This window comes from Ranitomeya variabilis, chromosome 1 (assembly GCF_051348905.1).
Source record: "Ranitomeya variabilis isolate aRanVar5 chromosome 1, aRanVar5.hap1, whole genome shotgun sequence".
Lineage (NCBI taxonomy): Eukaryota > Metazoa > Chordata > Amphibia > Anura > Dendrobatidae > Ranitomeya > Ranitomeya variabilis.
Genome location: NC_135232.1, coordinates 684,774,708 through 684,794,122, shown reverse-complemented (window position 1 = coordinate 684,794,122; position 19,415 = coordinate 684,774,708). Strand labels below are relative to the sequence as shown.

General features: G+C 43.1%; 1 protein-coding gene across 2 annotated transcripts in view; it reads left to right on the top strand.

Moving 5' to 3' along the window:
• KCNH5 (potassium voltage-gated channel subfamily H member 5) overlaps positions 1-19,415 on the top strand; it is a 537,229-nt gene that overhangs the window by 472,596 nt on the left and 45,218 nt on the right. For both annotated transcript variants that reach the window (XM_077265846.1, XM_077265855.1), the window contains one exon: positions 1,731-1,927. In XM_077265846.1, coding sequence (XP_077121961.1) covers positions 1,731-1,927 — 197 coding nt within the window. The remainder of the gene's footprint in view (positions 1-1,730; positions 1,928-19,415) is intronic.

The following is a 19,415-nucleotide window of genomic DNA, read 5'->3' as shown; positions in this document are numbered from 1 at the left end:
ATTATTTGCTGCGTTTTTTGTGCAGAAAATCATGGCCAGCAGGAAGGGATCTCACAGCCAAGAGCTTAGGGGTGTGGTTAGTGAGGTGTGAAGAGCCATTGTGAGCCATTGTGAGGTGTGAAGAGCCATTGTGAGGTGTCCTGATTGTGATCTATTGTGAGGGAGTTCCTGGTAGTAAGGTGTGAAGAGCCATTGTGAGGTGTCCTAGCAGCTGAAAATTGGCATAAAAAAAGCAGCAAAAATCTGCAGCAAAAATCTGCAGCAAAAAAGTCCTGTGTGAACGTACCCAAAAAATGCACCAAAAACGCACCAAAAAACGCACCTAAATTAGCATAAAAAAAAGCAGCAAAAAAAAGCAGCAAAAAAGTCCTGTGTGAACGTACCCTAAAAATGTTTTTTGTTGTTTTTTTAACTTTGTATAAATGACGCTGTTTTCTTGAATCCGGTATTGTTTTTCTTTTGTTCCTGTTGCGTAGATATGGTCCATATTACATTATACGTACCGTATATTTAGTCCATTTAACCTAGTGGACATGGCCATAAGCTCTTATCTATGGACATTTTCTTGGAGACCTGGCCTAGTTGGCTAAAAGACTAAATTAATAAACAGAATATCTTAGGACTGGAAAGGCGCAGGAACAAAAGAAAAACAACATTGGATTCAGGAGAACAGCGGCATTTACATCAGGTGAAAATAATATATATTTATTCCAAGTTATAGTTTGTAGTTAGACGCTTTAGATAGTTCTTCATGACCAAAAACATGTCCTCCCAAGACATATGAAAGCGTTCTTGAGTTACTTGAACAAACCTTTAAATGGTTTATTCAACTGGTTCAGTTATTACCTATCCACAAGACCACCGAGACCCTCACCAATTCCAAGAATGGGGCTATGAAAAGCAGATAGATATAGCCAAGTACAGCAATCCCAGAGACAATGAACAAATGCAATGCAACCAGCCCATTCTGATAGGATATTTCTGTGCCCCATTCTTGGGATCATGAGTGTCCCAGTGGTCGGATCTTTAGTGATCAGTGATCTTGTGGATAGGTATTAACATGCCGAGTTGAGAAAACCCCTTTAAAAGGATTGGACATCCAAGATTTCACGAAAAAAAAAGACCACATCCTTCAAGAAACAGCACCACACCTGTCTGTGAGTGATCTCTGGAGAAGTACAAGTAGTGCAGGACATGTCCGGTTGGCATAGATGGAGTTCACTTGTGGAGGAAGAACTAATTCAGTAGTTCTTTATTAATATTACATTGGGGAACAATGTTGTTTAAGATCATCACTCTCCCTTAAAATTTAAAGGGATTCACACAACAACCCTGTACAATGTTATGGATCTCAAATTAGGAGATGGGGATCAGTTTGGGTACTACCTATAACAGAGAGGACAGCCTATGCAAGAAGGGCCTATTGCTCTGGTGGATTTTGGTGCCGCCATTTAATACTTAATAGCCCATTGATGTCATTATAATACTACAGTTTTCATCATAGGGTCACAATAAGGAAAATGTGAATGTACCAGTTGCTTCCCACAAGGTGATCAACTTATGGAAGATCCTTCAGAAATTGCCTTAAACCAGAGGACATCATCAATAAATGGTTATAGTAATCATTCCCATGATTTGATAGAAATCTTCTGTATTCACAACGCCCTTTACCATTGTAAGGGTAACAAATATATGGAATCAGTACATTTTGTTAATATTTGTCTTCACAGGAAAGGGAGATGTCTTTGGCGATATCTTTTGGAAAGAGACCACTCTGGCTCATGCCTGCGCCAACGTGCGAGCACTAACCTACTGCGATTTACACATCATCAAGAGGGAAGCTCTACTGAAAGTCCTCGATTTTTACACTGCTTTCGCCAACTCGTTCTCCCGAAACCTGACACTGACCTGTAATCTGAGGAAACGGGTGAGTGCTATCGAGTGTTTGTGTTCAAAGCTCTTTTATGGATCCAGTCTATTGTGTGAGTCAAGTGAAGTTATACATAGTGTGTACCGAGCCAGAGCTGCCAGGGTCTTAAATTATCTCACGGTTCTCATATCTCTTAGCTGTTCAATCATTAGTGGAAGAGGGACCCAATTACATGAAAAAGCTTTTTTTTTTTAGACCAGTAATGCATTTTATTAGGTGGAATGAGAAATGCTTAAAACCATTCTTGACAACTAGAAAGAACTAGAGAGAGACAATGTTGGCGCTTCACACAAAAGCTTCAGAATCCAACCCTTTAAAAATAGGCCATGGCCCTTATTTACTGCCCTAGATCTCCTAACTGTGATAATCTTGGCTAACCACAATGCACCACCACGACTTGGCAAATCATAGTGCACCCCCATGTCTTGGCCAATTACAATGCACCCCCACGACTTGGCCAATCATAGTGCAGCCCCACGACTCGGAAAAATCAAAATGCACCCCCACGACTTGTCTAATCATAGTGCACCACCATTACTTGGAAAAATCCTAGTGCACCCCCAAGACTTGGCCCACCACAGTGCACCCCCCACAACTTGGCCAATTACAGTGCACTTCATAACTTGGCCAATCACAGTACACCCACCCCGACTTAGCTAAACAGAATGCACCCTCACAACTTGACCACTCACAGTGCACCCCCATGACTCGGACAGTCAAACTTTTGAACAAAATAGTACCAGATTTAAATTGTTAGTCACTGTGCCACTTTTTAAGGGATATTCAGGGAAAACCCCTTTAAAGACTCATATGATGTAAGGTATAGTTCCATAAAGGTTCTAAGTAAAACCACAATGTGCAAAAAAAAATATTAATCAAATAAGTGACATAACACAAATTTCTAGACCAGACACCACCAGATAAATATGTGCTGCAACTTCCGAAAGAGTTGTCCAAGTCTAAGCAAGTGATCACCTATCCACTGAGACCCCACCAATCACCAGTATGGAGACTTGCAACCAGAGGAGAATGTGGAACACAACGAGACAGGTGAATTCCCCAGTAGGCCCCTGTGCACAAGTTGGTGACTCACCTCTCTATATGACCAGTAGTTGGTTCAATTTGTCCAAAGACAGCATCTATTTATTTACCCCCCACAGTTAACAAACTGCCCAATTTATTATCGAATCTTCTTCAGTGTCATAGATTTGATGAAGAGGTAGTGCAAAAGTACGACCTGCACAACATTCATCTCCAGGGTGCGGTCTCGTGGCCATGAATGAATGGGAGGAACAAGTTTCCCATTCTGGCAATTTATTGTTCAATATATTTTTATTAAGCAAGAAGGTAAAGTGTACAAACATTATAATGGTAACCATTTATATTAGTAACAACATTCGACCCCCCTCCCTCTCATCAGTAACACCACTACCACCATGGTGGTTCTATAACAGTTTATACATTCCATTTGTATATAACATGAGATGGGATAGAGTAGGTCGCACTTATAAGAAAGGGCAAACAAACAAAGAGTAACAAAGAATGATAGGAAAAGAGAAGGAGAAAAGAAAAGAACGGAGGTCAGAATAGGCATAGTGATAAGACTCCAACAACCCACAACCTGATAGATTTTCCACTATGAGGGACTGGGTAGTACACCCTGCAATATCCACAATTGTAAATGTTGAGCCTCTTTAAATTGTATCCACGGAAGCCACACCGCGTACCAGCTGACACTCGACCTGTCATCAAAAGCCCTCATCTCCTCCATCCTGCACAGGACATCCAGCGCCTCCACCCAGTCGATCCGCCTCGGAGCTACCGGGGACCTCCATAGTCTGGGTATGATTTGGCGCATTGCATTCATGAAATATGGTAATATACTCTTCTTATTTTTGGATATAGAGCCCGGGAAAATTGGTAATAAGGCTATCTCTGGTGTCACCTCCACTTGCTTATTAGTAATGTGATTATATAGGGCAAATATTTAATTCCAGAGAGGTCTGACACCACTGCAATTCCACCACATGTGTAGCTTGGATTCCACCTCCCCATTACATCTCCAACAGGTGCCCGGGATTGTCGGGTTAATTCTATGTAGCCTAGCGGGCGTTCTATACCACTGTGTCAGAATTTTATAATTCAGCTCCTGGATTCTGCAGGACACCGACATGTGTCGGCCTTTACCCACAGTTCAGGCGCAATTTCCCTGTGTAATTATTTTTGCCATTGTACCGTACATCTTAGAGGCCCATCTCCCATCCCCCCAGACACTATCAAACCGTATATCAAGGAAACAGAATGTGTCGGACCCTGTGACATAAAGCAAAATTGCTCAAAAGGAGTGGACATGTGGTACGAGCCCCCCAGCACCAGAGACCTGACTTAACTCTGAAGTTGTAAATATTGTAGCCAATGCCCCGGCATCTGCCTCCTTTCTTCCCAGAATTTCTCCCAATGATAGAATACCTGTCTGACTGGTCACGTCTCTAATACATGGAACAGCTCCCTGGGTACTAGAGGATACTATAGATGCTGGATGTTGTAGTTCAGGGGGGAGTCCAGGATTACCAACCAAGGGAGTTAACGGTCCCGGTATGTTCGCCAAACGGAAACGCTTCGCAAAACGCCTCCAAGACCTCACAATAGTGTACAATGTCGCAGATATATCCATCCTCCCCAGGTCAACACCGTATGGGAGCCAAAAAACTCCCAAACATAGGCTAGGAGATAATTCATGTTCAATGTCCACACAGAGTTTAGCTGTCTTATTATGGAGTAAATACAGGATACAATTTCCAATAGTCGCCGCATGATAGGCTCGCAGATCGGGCAGGCCCGCACCTCCAACCTCCCTACGCCGGACTAACTGGGCGTGACTAATCCGAGAACGCCCACTATGCCAAACAAATTTTCTCATTATTTTATGTAGGCCCAAAAAAAAGGATCCCTCCACATCCCACGGAATAGTCTGGAAGATATATAATATTTTAGGTAAGATATCCATCTTAAGGGCATTAATTCTCCCAAACCATGACAGTGGTAAACGACTCCAGGCCTTCAACTCTTTCTCTATCAAACCCCGAAGTGGAAGGAAGTTAAGCTCGAATAATCTCTGAGGGTCTGCTGGGATATGAACACCCAGATATTTAATGGAGTGTTTATTCCAGCGAAAGGGGAAACTGGACTTAAGCTGTTCCACCTCGCTTTCCGGTACATTTATATTAGGCAATTCCGATTTCTGCAGGTTGACCTTAAAATTACTCAACCTCCCAAACGTTTCAAACTCTTTTAGTATAGATGGTAAGCTAACTCTAGGGGAGGTTACATATAGTAAAAGGTCATCCGCAAATAAAGCCAGCTTATGTTCCGTGCGACCCACCTGAATCCCCTTAATCGACTGATTTTGCCTGAGAGCATTAGCCAATGTCTCCATTACCAGGATGTAGAGATATGGGGAGAGCGGACAACCTTGACGCGTCCCATTTTTAATTGAGAACAGCGCTGACAGCTGCCCATTTATTCGCACTCTGGCTGATGGATCATAATATAGAGCCATAATCCAGTTCCTCATCCTCTGTCGTACACCTATTGCCTCTAGTGTAGCCTCCAAAAATCCCCAGTGAACTCTATCAATAGCCTTCTCGGCATCGACTGATAACAAACAAAGGAATCTTCCCAGCTCTGGCCCTTGAAATCAAGGATACTGTCTTGATAGTATTATCCCTAGCTTCCCTACCTCTCGACAAAACCCACCTGTTCTCTATGAATTAGATGTGGGATATATGGGTTAAGTCTAAGTGCTATCATTTTAGAGTACAGTTTAATGTCTACATTAATTAGAGAAATCGGCCGGAAATTGGAACATATGGAATGATCCTTACCTTCCTTGGGTATTACAGTAATGAGAGCCTGTGTAGAATGGAACGGGAAATGACAAGTCTGTGAGATACTGTTAAATGCCTTCCCCATGAGAGGGACACACAGATCCTGGCACGTTTTGTAGAACCTGGGTGTAAACCCATCTGGTCCCGGACTCTTTCCTATTTTTAGGTTCTGAACAGCCCCCTTTAATTCTATTTCTGAGAAGTCTAAATAGTCTAATGCTTCCTCCTGTAAAATTCCCGGGGAATGTTTTTCCAGGTACTCTACTATATGTCGTCTTGATGTTGAAGTATTATTTCCTTGTTGAGTTAGATTATACAGGTTAGAGTAGTACTTTCTAAATTCCTCTAGTATCTCTGACGTAGAATGTACTAGAGTTCCCACCGAGGAATTTATGCTAAAAATTGGGGACTGTATAAGTCTAGGATGCAAGGATCTTGCCAGTAACCGTCCACTTTTATCTCCATATTCAAAGTAATGCTTACGTATCTTGACTCTTACACACAAGGACTTTTGTTCTAGTATAGCCAGAGCTTGTTGCCTCAAGGAGGAAATTTCAGCTCTGAGTGTGTCACTTGAAGCTGACTTGTTGGCCGTCTCCTTAGTTCCCAATAGTGTCAGAATGTCCGTCAGTTTTTGGGACCTTTCCCTTTTCAGTCTAGCCCCATGAGCTATAAAAATTCCCCTTAATATACATTTAAGAGCTTCCCATTTGATAGGCTCTGGTGTGGGATCCCGAGCATGATCTATCGGGAAAGACCTAACTGCATCCTTAATAGCTAACATACATATCTCATCTTTCAAAAGGTTGTCATTAAGTCTCCATGTACAACCCCTATTTCCTCCTCTTCTCTGTACCCCAAGTTCCCCAAATACTGGTGCATGATCAGACCATAAGATAGTATCTATTGAACAACCAGGTTTGCTATCCAACACATCATGAGAGATAAACAGGTGGTCTAGTCTGGAGTAACTGTTATGAACCACAGAGTAATAACTATAGTCTCTGACTCCCGGGTGAAGTACCCGCCACATGTCCACCAGTTTGAGGGCCAACAATTCCTTCCTCAATCTACGCAGCGCCGGAAGAGAGATCAAGGACCTACCCGACGACGTGTCCACCATAGGATCCAAAGTGAGATTGAAGTCTCCACCCAATATGATGCGCGAACCATCCGCAAACTCTGCCAGCAGACGCAGGACCCCGGAGCCGAAGTTCACCTGTCCCTGATTTGGGAAATATACATTAGCCAAAGTATACACGGAATCCTGTATGGTAACCTTGAGAAATATATACCGCCCCCCTGGGTCCATCTTCACATCTACAATCCCCGGCTGGAATGATCTATGAAAAGCTATGGACACCCCGCATGCTTTACGGGAGGGATGAGGACAATGAAACCAGGCCGGGTAAAATTTAGACACGCATTTGGGTGTATTAGTGGCTACAAAATGCGTCTCTTGAAGCATAACTATCTTTATTTTTTTCTTGTGAAAACGATACTACACCTGTCTTCTTTTTTCGGGTTTATTCAAGCCCCTAGCATTATAGGTACAAAATGTTAGCTTCGACATCCGATCAAGAAAGTAGGACAAACGAACAGAATAAGTGAAGAGTCAAAGAGAAAGAAAAAAGAAAAATAGAGTGGAAGAAGGAATACAGGAGGTTATCCTAGGATGACAACCTCAATGAATTATCTAATGTAGATGTGTGTCTAGAGCAGTACTAACACTGCAATCCCTAATTGAGGCAACGAGGCTGCGCAGGGCGGACGACGAGCTCCACACGGCCCGGCGTATGAAAATGAGACCTCTCAGGTCTTCTAGTAACAGAGACTAAAGTACATGCATACAATTGAACCTGACAACATTTTACATAGGGTATAAATCAAATGTTATATATCCAGGGTAAACTCTCAATCCCATCAAGGCCTAAAGGTACCTTCACACTGAACAACTTAACAACGATATCGCTAGCGATCCGTGACGTTGCAGCGTCCTGGATAGCGATATCGTTGTGTTTGACACGCAGCAGCGATCAGGATCCTGCTGTGACATCGTTGGTTGGAGCTAGAAGGCCAGCACCTTATTTCGTCGCTGGATCTCCCGCAGACATCGCTGAGTCGGCGTGTGTGACGCCGATTCAGCGATGTCTTCACTGGTAACCAGGGTAAACATCGGGTTACTAAGCGCAGGGCCGCGCTTAGTAACCCGATATTTACCCTGGTTACCAGTGTAAATGTAAAAAAAACCAAACACTACATACTTACATTCCGGTGTCTGTCGCGTCCCGCGGCGTTCTGCTTCCCTGCACTGTGTCAGCGCTGGCTGGCCATAAAGCAGGGCACAGCGGTGATGTCACCGCTCTGCTTTACGGCCGGCGCTTACAGTGCAGGGAAGCAGAATGCCGGGGGACCCGACAGACACCGGAATGTAAGTATGTAGTGTTTTTTTTTTTTTTACATTTACACTAGTAACCAGGGTAAACATCGGGTTACTAAGCGCAGCCCTGCGCTTAGTAACCCGATGTTTACCCTGGTTACCCGGGGACTTCAGCATCGTTGGTCGCTGGAGAGCTGTCTGTGTGACAGCTCTCCAGCAACCACACAGCGACGCTGCAGCGATCGGCATCGTTGTCTAGATCGCTGCAGCGTCGCTAAATGTGACGGTACCTTAAGCCAACAAAGCTATTATTATTAACAATGCAAATCCCCACTATCTTTGAAGAATAAGACTTCAAGGAGACGTTTCTGCTAGATGAGACATAGGTTTTCAAGTGATCCCTCCACATTCATGGGGCCGACGACGAGCGACCATTCCCTGTCTGCCCCTGTCTCGGAGGGACCGATTGCCATTGTTCCATGGTGGGTAGAGGCCTCAGGTTGTTTAGAACTGGCCAGTCCGGCAGTCTTATCTTAGGGATTTCCAATATTTCAAGGAACTTTGAAAGGTCTCCCATATGGCGAAAGATTGCTGTCTTTCCCCTTTTCTTGGCTATGAGTTGAAATGGATAGCCCCAGCGATACTGGATATCATTGTCTATGAGCACCTTTAATAAGGGTTTCAAGGCTCTGCGGAGCTGTAATGTTCTGCGGGACAGGTCTGGTAGTACAATAAGAGGTGAGTCTTTATATGACAGGGAGCCTTTATCTCTAATTCCCTTCAAAATTGCCTCCTTTTCCTTATAGAATTGGATCCTACAGATGACATCTCTAGGTCTAGCTGGATCAGTGGGTTTTGGTCCCAGGGCCCGATGTATACGGTCTATTTCAATCTTATCTTTATGTTGCAAAATGTCCCCAAAAAATTTCTGGGCCCATTTTTCGAGATGAATAGGTTCCACTTCCTCACTAAGACGCCGTATGCATAGATTATTGCGTCTATGTCTATTCTCAATCTCATCCAAGTGGGTAAGAATATCATTTATCTGTAATGAGTGATCCTGTAAGACTTGGTGATGAGAGTGCAGGTGCTGATAAAACTGCTCCTGTGTGACTTCTATATCCGCAATACGGTGTCCAATTTGTTTAATCTCCTCTCTGAGAGAGCCCTTATCTTGCTTATGGGACGCTTCCAATTTACCCAGAAGGACATCCATTTCTTGTTTGGTTGGTATGGCTCTAATATGAGCCTTCCAGTCCCAATCCTCATCTATCAGGGTTGTCGCAGAGGTTAAACCGCTCCCATAGGAAACAGTGTGAGAGGATGATGGCGGTGAGGTGCGCCTGTTATGGTGTACAGGGCCCTGGGCTCCCTCTCCATGGCCGGGTGGGATGAATTCCTGGGTCGAGTCCTCTCTCATAGCACCCGCTCCCTTCTTCTGCCCATTACCTGCCACCTCCCTGTTGTCTCGGTCCTCCATCTCAGTCTCCTGTTGGGCGTGTGAAGCTCTGACCGGCGCCATCTTGGCAGGTGTATCTCCGGCCTGCTGGTGCATGGAGTGCTCCAGGAAACGGGTAATTTCGCCTCCCTCTCCGCTCAGAGATGCCGAGGCCGATGTCGACCACTTCCCACTCACCATCCTGGATTTATCAGGGTCAGTATTGTGTCTCTGGCGGTTCAGTAAGCCGGGTGTACGCCGGAGCTCTGTCCCTCTGCTTCTTATCCCGCCATAGGCAAGCCATGCCCCCCATTCTGGCAATTTATGGGGGTCCCAGCAGTTACAACCCATTTAAGCGTATGTTCACACTGAAGTTTTGATAAGGGATCTTTAAGCTCTTTGTTGTGAATTTTGAAGCAGATCCACTTCAAAATCCCCATCAGAAATCCCTTATCCAGTTGATATTTTACTGTACACTCCTTGGCATGAACATCTCACATGGATCTTTTGGACTTGGCTCTTTTGGACTCCAAGACCACTCTGCAATCCCTTGAAGCTTTGCCCCTTTCACTGAGATCTTGCGGCATAAAGGATTAGATATGGTAATTTGTATATATCTATTACTTACATTTGCTCTTAGCATTTTAGGCTTTTGTCGGTTGGAATTCTGTCGGAACTTAGTGATGCAAGACGTGAATTTCATTTAGCCGAGATCCCAAGGCGGCGCAGCAGTTTTAGTTTAAAGCTGAAAACTCCGATAGATGCAGTAAATCAATCTTTCCCTCTTTCCTCATTTCTCTGTGTGTAAAAATGATTAAAATCTTTAAACCAGCATTCTCTTTGGCTTGGGAATAGGATCATTACATTTGCTTTGAGTTAGTGGGTTTAATTAATTCTCTGCTAGATAGAAATGATTGCATTAAAAAAAAAACAGTAGATGAATCATTAATAAATATTCCATACTGTTTCACTTTTGGACAAACGATTATCAGAAGTAACACCACATCTTGGATTTCTTGGTGATTATCAGGGTCCCGCTGCGGTTGGAACTCCCAGCAATCAGCTGTATCCTTCATGGTAAATCCTGCAATGCGTGTTCCGTTATACTGCAGCGCCACCACAGGAGAAATTAAGTATTACACAATTATCATTGACATCAATGAGATAACAAGTCATGCACAAATGTGCCAAGTCCTCCCAAACATGAGATTCTGTACAGCAATGTTAATAGATAAAGGTCCTGAATTGAGGATATATTCCCCCTCTAGCAACAAAACAACAAATCCTGAAATAAATTAAAGTTGGTTTTCATTTGCCTCCAGTGATTTCCCTATGTTTTCCATATTTCTTTCCAAGATATATGCAGAGAGGTTTGATCAAATGGGACCACTCCTTTAAAGTGGTATTGCCTTAAAGGGGTATTTGCAACTCCCAGGTTCTATTCCAATTTTTAGTTGGTGTAGAAATAATATTAGCAAATACCTCCAATTAGAAATGTAGTATAGTTCTTCTGATTAACTATGCCGCTTTCCCCATGTGCAGGGCATTGCAGTAGCTTAGGTATCCATAGTTATGGTCACTCATTCAGTGACAGTTGTTGTGAGTGGTCATAACCATGGATACCTAAGCTACTGCAATGCCCTGCACATGGGGTAAGCGACCTAGCTAGTCAGAAGAACTGTACACTACAATTCTAATTGAAGGCATTTGCTAATATCATTATTATTACTTCACCTGATACATATTGGGATAGGATCTCGCTTTTCAAGGATGAAGTAAAAAAAAAAGGACTACCATAAAATAATGAAAGCAGCCTTTCTTGCATATTAAGTCCAACCCATCCCAGTACTGCTGCTCTGAAGGTCCCCGCCGGTCTCTGTATATGACGCTGTGGCAATGACATCACACTGACAGATATAAAATTGAAGTCAATCACTAAAGCATTTCATGTGTGTTGATTTCATGTTAAAGACTGGCAAGGAGCAGCAGGTAATAAACAGGCGAGTAACGATTCTTTTATTGATTTATGGTATTCCTCACCCAACTTATCTAAGATTTTGATGATCCTAGACAGCCCCGCTAACTTGTTCTACTCAGTTATACGTCCTTGTAATTAACCATATTGGTAAACTCTGACATGGGGGGGTGTAGATAAAGGCCTGCTTGTTCAAGATTGGATCCCCACTACAGGTCCTGGACTAGAAGCTTACTCTTAATGCTTAATAAACTGCAATGCTGACTGTTTTCTGGGCACTCTATAAGGTAGCCATTGATAGTATTATAATTGAGAAATTGGTTTAAACCTCTGTCTTTATACAGTAAATCCAGGTTGAACATATGAAATATCTGGAAAATAAAAGTAATTTGCAAAGACCCTACTAGAGTACTTAAAAAAGTACCAAAATAATTAAATTAAGTACAAATATATTTAAAAACACACCATGTTTCGAGAGTATCCAGCCTTCTTCAAAAGCACTTACCTTTGGGTTTCCATCTAAATCTCCAAGTGACATGACAGATGAAACCCCCAAGGGATCCATTCACTATAATGAGGCAGCAGAGTTACTCTGGACTCCGTCTGGTCTCTGTTCAGCAATGTCCTTTTCAGATTTGCACACAACTGTGGTTGACTGTGCTTTTATGCAATCCTAGAAAGGACACCGCCGAATCACAGGTCAGAATGCGGCCACAGTGCCTCCATCTACCTCATTATAGGGAATTTTCTGCTGGGGTTTCTGTCTGAATCACATATTTCAGAGATTATCACACAAACTGGGGTGTAAACACTCACTGCCAAGTGCAGAATAAATGTGCTCCGAGTCTTACTACAATATCTGGGAGGCAGAATGAAAAAAATCAACAGCAGGTGAAGAATTGGTTTTATTTATTATTTACGCCATTCCTCATGCAGTATAAGTGATTAGATGACTTTATTCTTCAGGTCGGTGCGATTACAGCGATACCAGATTTATATTGGGATTAAATGTTTGGCTGCTGTCACACACTAAGAGATGCTTTTTATTGAGCATTGCCATATTTTAAAAGCTATAATTTTTCCATATTTGTGAGTCATGTGAGGTCTTGTTTTTTGCGGGACGAGTTGATGTTTTCATTGGTAGCATTTTCGGTCACATGACATTTTTAAATCGCTTTCTATTTCAATATTTGGGAGGCAGAATGAACAAAAAACAGCAATTCAGGATTTTTTTATTTATTTATTTTTTTAAATTGATAAGACAGTTTTATTCTTCAGGTCAGTACGATTACAGCGATACCACATTTTTTTATGTTTTGGTGCTTTTACACAAAATTATTTTATAGAAAAAATAATTATTTTTGCATTGCTTTATTCTAAGAGCAATAACTTTTTTATTTTTCCAATGATGGAGCTGTATGGCGGCTTGTTTTTTTGCGGGACAACATGAAGATTTCAGGGACACTATTTTTATTTACATTCATCTGTTTGCATTACATTCCACTTTTTGTTCAGTGGTTATGGATGTGTCGAGACCAAGTATGTCCACTTTTTTGCTTATTTTCATTTTTTTCATAAAATATTCATTTATATGTACAATATATTTTTATTTTGTTTTTATTATTTTGTGATTTTTTTTACAAATATTTTTTCACTTAGTCCCTCTATGGGACTTTCACTTTTTTAACTCTGATTGCTACTGATCTCTTAAGGTACCGTCACACTAAGCGACGCTGCAGCGATAGCGACAGCAATGCCGATCGCTGCAGCGTCGCTGTGTGGTCGCTGGAGAGCTGTCACACAGACCGCTCTCCAGCGACCAGCGATGCCGAGGTCCCCGGGTAACCAGGGTAAACATCGGGTTGCTAAGCGCAGGGCCGCGCTTAGTAACCCGATGTTTACCCTGGTTACCAGCGTAAAAGTTAAAAAAACAAACAGTACATGCTCACCTGCGCGTCCCCCAGCCTCTGCATCCTGACGCTGACTGAGCTCCGGCCCTAACAGCACAGCGGTGACGTCACCGCTGTTGCTTTCACTTTCAGTTTAGGGCCGGCGCTTTAGTGTCAGGAAGCAGAGGCTGGGGGACGCGCAGGTGAGCATGTACTGTTTGTTTTTTTAACTTTTACGCTGGTAACCAGGGTAAACATCGGGTTACTAAGCGCGGCCCTGCGCTTAGTAACCCGATGTTTACCCTGGTTACCAGTGTAAAATATCGCTGGTATCGTCGCTTTTGCTGTCAAACACGGCGATACACGGCGACCTAGCGACCAAATAATGTGCAGACCTTCTAGCAGCGACCAGCAATTTCACAGCGGTATCCAGATCGCTGCTGCGTGTCAAATACAGCGATATCGCCATCCAGGTCGCTGCAACGTCACGGATTGCTGGCGATATCGCCTAGTGTGAAGGTACCTTTAAAAAGCAAAGCAATGTTCAAGCATTGCTATGCTTTTTAAACTCTTAGCGCTGTACTGACACACAAGCTTGTTACACCATGCTCGGAGCATGGTGTAACAAGCCTGCTAGCTCTGATGACCCGGATTTGATGACATCCGGTCACCATAGCAATGATCGCCCCCTCGCGATGACATCACGGGGGTGCCGATCAGAGGGCAGAGGGGTTTCCCTCCCACTGCCTGCCTTCTAAATGCTGCGATCAACATCGATTGCAGCATTTAGGGGGTTAAACTGCGGGTACCGGACCTGGCAGTGAGTGCTCGGTGTCAGCTGTCAGAATCAGCTAACACTTGGCGGTGATCGCCCATGCACACCTCCTGTGCACGGGTGATGGCCATGATATATATACTGCATTGGTCGGGAAGTATGACATATACACTCACCGGCCACTTTATTAGGTACACCATGCTAGTAATGGGTTGGACCCCCTTTTGCCATCAGAACTGCATCAATTCTTCGTGGCATAGATTCAACAAGGTGCTGGAAGCATTCCTCAGAGATTTTGGTCCATATTGACATGATGGCATCACACAGTTGCCGCAGATTTGTCGGCTGCACATCCCAAAGATGCTCCATACAAGGCAGGATGGATCCATGCTTTCATGTTGTTTACGCCAAATTCTGACCCTACCATCCGAATGTCGCAGCAGAAATCGAGACTCATCAGACCAAGCAACGTTTTTCCAATCTTCTACTGTCCAATTTCGATGAGCTTGTACAAATTGTAGCCTCAGTTTCCTGTTCTTAGCTGAAAGGAGTGGTACCCGGTGTGGTCTTCTGCTGCTGTAGCCCATCTGCCTCAAAGTTCGACGCACTGTGCGTTCAGAGATGCTCTTAGGCCTACCTTGGTTGTAACGGGTGGTGATTTGAGTCACTGTTGCCTTTCTATCAGCTCGAACCAGTCTGCCCATTCTCCTCTGACCTCTGGCATCAACAAGGCATTTCCGCCCACAGAACTGCCGCTCACTGGATTTTTTTTCTTTTTCGGACCATTCTCTGTAAACCCTAGAGATGGTTGTGCGTGAAAATCCCAGTAGATCAGCAGTTTCTGAAATACTCAGACCAGCCCTTCTGGCACCAACAACCATGCCACGTTCAAAGGCACTCAAATCACCTTTCTTCCCCATACTGATGCTCGGTTTGAACTGCAGGAGATTGTCTTGACCATGTCTACATGCCTAAATGCACTGAGTTGCCGCCATGTGATTGGCTGATTAGAAATTAAGTGTTAACAAGAAGTTGGACAGGTGTACCTAATAAAGTGGCCGGTGAGTGTATATATTCAAGTGTTCTGAAGGGGTTAAGCAATTAACAAGCAACTACATTTTTTTTTACCAGAATCTTCTGTTAAGAAACTAATAAAATACATATAATAGATTAATAGATTATATCCTGCACATAATTTTCCACCCAAGCCACAATCCAGATAATCTCATGTATCTGATGCTATACAAGTGATGTACTCAGTCTTATTCCAGTGCCAGACGTTGGTAGTGACCTATGGCTGTACTATCCACAGGCGCTCGGCGATGGTCATTAGCCGTTTTGCTGTATGGGGTAGAAGCTCCTATTTCAGTTCTTTGGAGGAATATCTATCAAATAAATCAGTTTCTACCAGTGGATAAAAGAAAGTGACATTTTTGCAGCGCTGGCCCACCCTTAAAACAGTAATTGATTTTGTTTTCAGTCTGGACCATTTATTAAGTTTCCCTTTTACAGGACAATGTCCTACATTTATATAGTATTTTTAGTCATTTTTTTAAATTATTCGGGCCAAGGAAAAGTAGTTGGTTGACAAATACCTTGGCAGATGCCCTTTTTTCATTACAATTACTTTACCTTACTATTATAACTAAATACATATATATATTGCAGTGCAGCGGGGTTAGTGCAGTGTGACAGACAGGCAGTGGCCACAGGAAAGTTCACAGCAAATCGTGCTTAATGTCCAAACTCACACATTGCACAGCACACGGTATCCTCTGGATCGCAGCTGTGAAAACAAAGACTGTCCAAGACCAGTTGCCATGGGCGACTGCTGTATGCTGAGGGTGTCAGGCCTCCTGGCTCCGCTTGGTCCTATGTTGCCTCACACAGGATGAGCTCTGCAGAGCCTTCTGCTCTGCCTGCTTGCAAGACCAAACTGACACACCCAACCATCTGTTGCAGGGTTTTTTACAAAAGAGCCTGTGGCCGCCGGCCACATGGAAAACCCAGGACCAGGGAGGAATTGGACCACCCCACTACCATTATGTAGTCTATTTAAAAAATAAATGCCCAGAGCAGGTTTTCTTAAATCTGCCTTGGACAAATACAGCTCAGGCAAAAAGAGACCACTGCAAAATGTTCAGTTTATCTGATTTTTCTCTTTATAGGTAGGTATATTTTTGAGTAAAATGTAAATTGTTCTTTTATTCTATAAACTTCTGACAACATGTCTCCGAATTTCCAAGCAATAAATTTTGTATTTTTTTTCTGACAAAGAAAGATGGTCAAAATGGTCCAGGCCTATTTCATGAGTTTTATTAATTGAGTTTTTCATAAGTATTATTAATTCTATGGAAGCATGGTTGAAAAGCAATGTCTGACTTTCATTTGTTCATTTTCATAGATTTTTTATTTATTATTACTTCTGTCAGATTCAAGTTATTTCTGTGACCATTGTGGGTTTTTCTGTCATTAAATGAGGGGTACCAACAATTTTGACCACGTGTGTATATCTATCTATCTATCTATCTATCTATCTATCTATCTATCTATCTATCTATCTATCTATCCAGTATAAATTGTTTCCAATTCTTATTCGGACCAATAGAAAACCTGTTTAGGAAGCAGTGAACATAACTGGTTAGCCGGAGAGCAAAGAGCTGGAGCCGGCCATCGAAACCCACCAGTGGGATAATTATAGAGCTGCCAAAGCTTTTTGTAGAAACATCTGTCAGCTTTGGCAGAAATCTGAGCAACAGCTGCCCTAAAACACAATTATGGGAACACTGCGATGCCAACATTTGCTTCCTGCGGAGAGAGCGGCTCCAGATAACTAGAGCGCAGCTTCATCTTCTATTCTGATAGCATCAGTCACAACGGTGTCTCGATGTATTGCCAAAGTGGTAACTGCTGTGACTGGTGAATTAAAGGACAAAAAGTATTGGCCAATTTCACTTAGCCTACCACAGATAATACCCCAACATGTAAGCAGGTCGTAATAAATATGGCATGTACAATTTATACTAAAGAGATCCTTTTTCTTAAACTAAGCTTAATTTTTGTGCAAACGTTGACCACTGTGATGGACCATAAAACACGGAGGATAGTTGTTCTTTTACAAAAATACACACAATTTAACATTCTGAGCTTTCAAGTTATGGTTGACTTTAAGAGCACAATCAAATGGCCCTATAATTCGGGCAGCAACTGGAACGCAGTGCACAGACTGGCTGGTGGCTCTCCCGTCCAGAGAGTCACTGCTGCATAGAAATGCATGAAGCGATCATGCTCGAGTAAGTTTGTGCACTGTGTTCCAATCGCTGTCCAATTTATACAACCTTCAGACTGTGCCCTTAATCTAACTCTGAAAATTCCTTAACCCCTTCATGACCCAGCCTATTTTGACCTTAATGACCTGGCCGTTTTTTGCAATTCTGACCAGTGTCCCTTTATGAGGTAATAACTCAGGAACGCTTCAACGGATCCTAGCGGTTCTGAGAGTGTTTTTTCGTGACATATTGTGCTTCATGTTAGTGGTAAATTTAGGTCGATAATTTTTGTGTTTATTTGTGAAAAAAATGGAAATTTGGCTATTTACAATTTTCAAATTTAGAATTTTTATTCTGTTAAACGATAGAGTTATGTGACACAAAATAGTTAATAAGTAACATTACCCACATGTCTACTTTACATCAGCACAATTTTGGAAACAAATTTTTTTTTTTGCTAGGAAGTTATAAGGGTTAAAATTTGACCAGCGATTTCTCATTTTTACAATGAAATTTACAAAACCATTTTTTTTAGGGACCACCTCACATTTGAAGTCAGTTTGAGGGGTCTATATGGCTGAAAATGCCCAAAAGTGACGCCATTCTAAAAACTGCACCCCTCAAGGTGCTCAAAACCACATTCAAAAAGTTCATTAACCCTTCAGGTGATTCACAGCAGCAGAAGCAACATGGAAGGAAAAAATGAACATTTAACTTTTTAGTCACAAAAATGAAGTTTTAGCAACAATTTTTTTATTTTCCCAATTGTAAAAGGAGAAACTGGATGCCAAAAGTTATTGCACAATTTGTCCTGAGTACGCCGATACCCCATATGGGGGGGAAAACCACTGTTTGGGAGCACGACAGGGCTCGGAAGGGAAGGAGCGCCATTTGACTTTTCAATGAAAAAATGGCTCCAATCATTAGCAGACACCATGACGCGTTTGGATAGCCCATGTGTGCCTAAACATTGGAGCTCCCCCACAAGTGACCCCATTTTGGAAACTAGACCCCCCAAGAAGCTTATCTAGATGCTTAGTGAGCACTTTGAACCCCCAGGTGCTTCGCAAATTGATCCGTAAAAATGAAAAAGTACTTTTTTTTCAAAAAAAATTTCTTTTAGCCTCAATTTTTTCATTTTTACATGGGCAACAGGATAAAGTGGATCTTAAAATGTGTTGGGCAATTTCTCCTGAGTACACCGATATCTGATATGTGGGGGTAAACCACTGTTTGTGCACACGGCAAGGCTCGGAAGGGAAGGAGTGCCATTTGACTTTTGAATGAAAAATTAGCTCCAATCGTTAGCGGACACCATGTCGCATTTGGAGAGCCCCTGTGTACCTAAAGATTGGAGCTCCCCCACTAGTGACCCCATTTTTTAAACTAGACCTCACATGGAACTAATCTAGATGTGCAGTGACCACTTTAACCCCTTTCTGTCATTGTACGTACTATTCCATCCATGTGGGGTGGGCCCTACTTCCCAAGGATGGAATAGTACGTCCAGCGCGATCAGCCGTGCTCACGGGGGAAACGCGGCCGATCGCAGCCGGGTGTCAGCTGACTATCGCAGCTGACATTCAGCACTATGTGCCAGGAGCGGTCACGGACCGCCCCCGGCACATTAACCCCCGGCACATTGCGATCAAACATGATCACAGTGTTCCGGCGGTATAAGGAAGCATCGCGCAGGGAGGGGGCTCCCTGCGTGCTTCCCAGAGACGATCGGTACAAGGCGATGTGCTCACCTTGCACAGAGCGTCTCCTCCTTGCAGGTCCCAGATCCAAAATGGCCGCGGGGCTGCATCCGGGTCCTGCAGGGAGGTGGCTTCACAGCGCCTGCTCAGAGCAGACGCTGGGAAGCCTGGA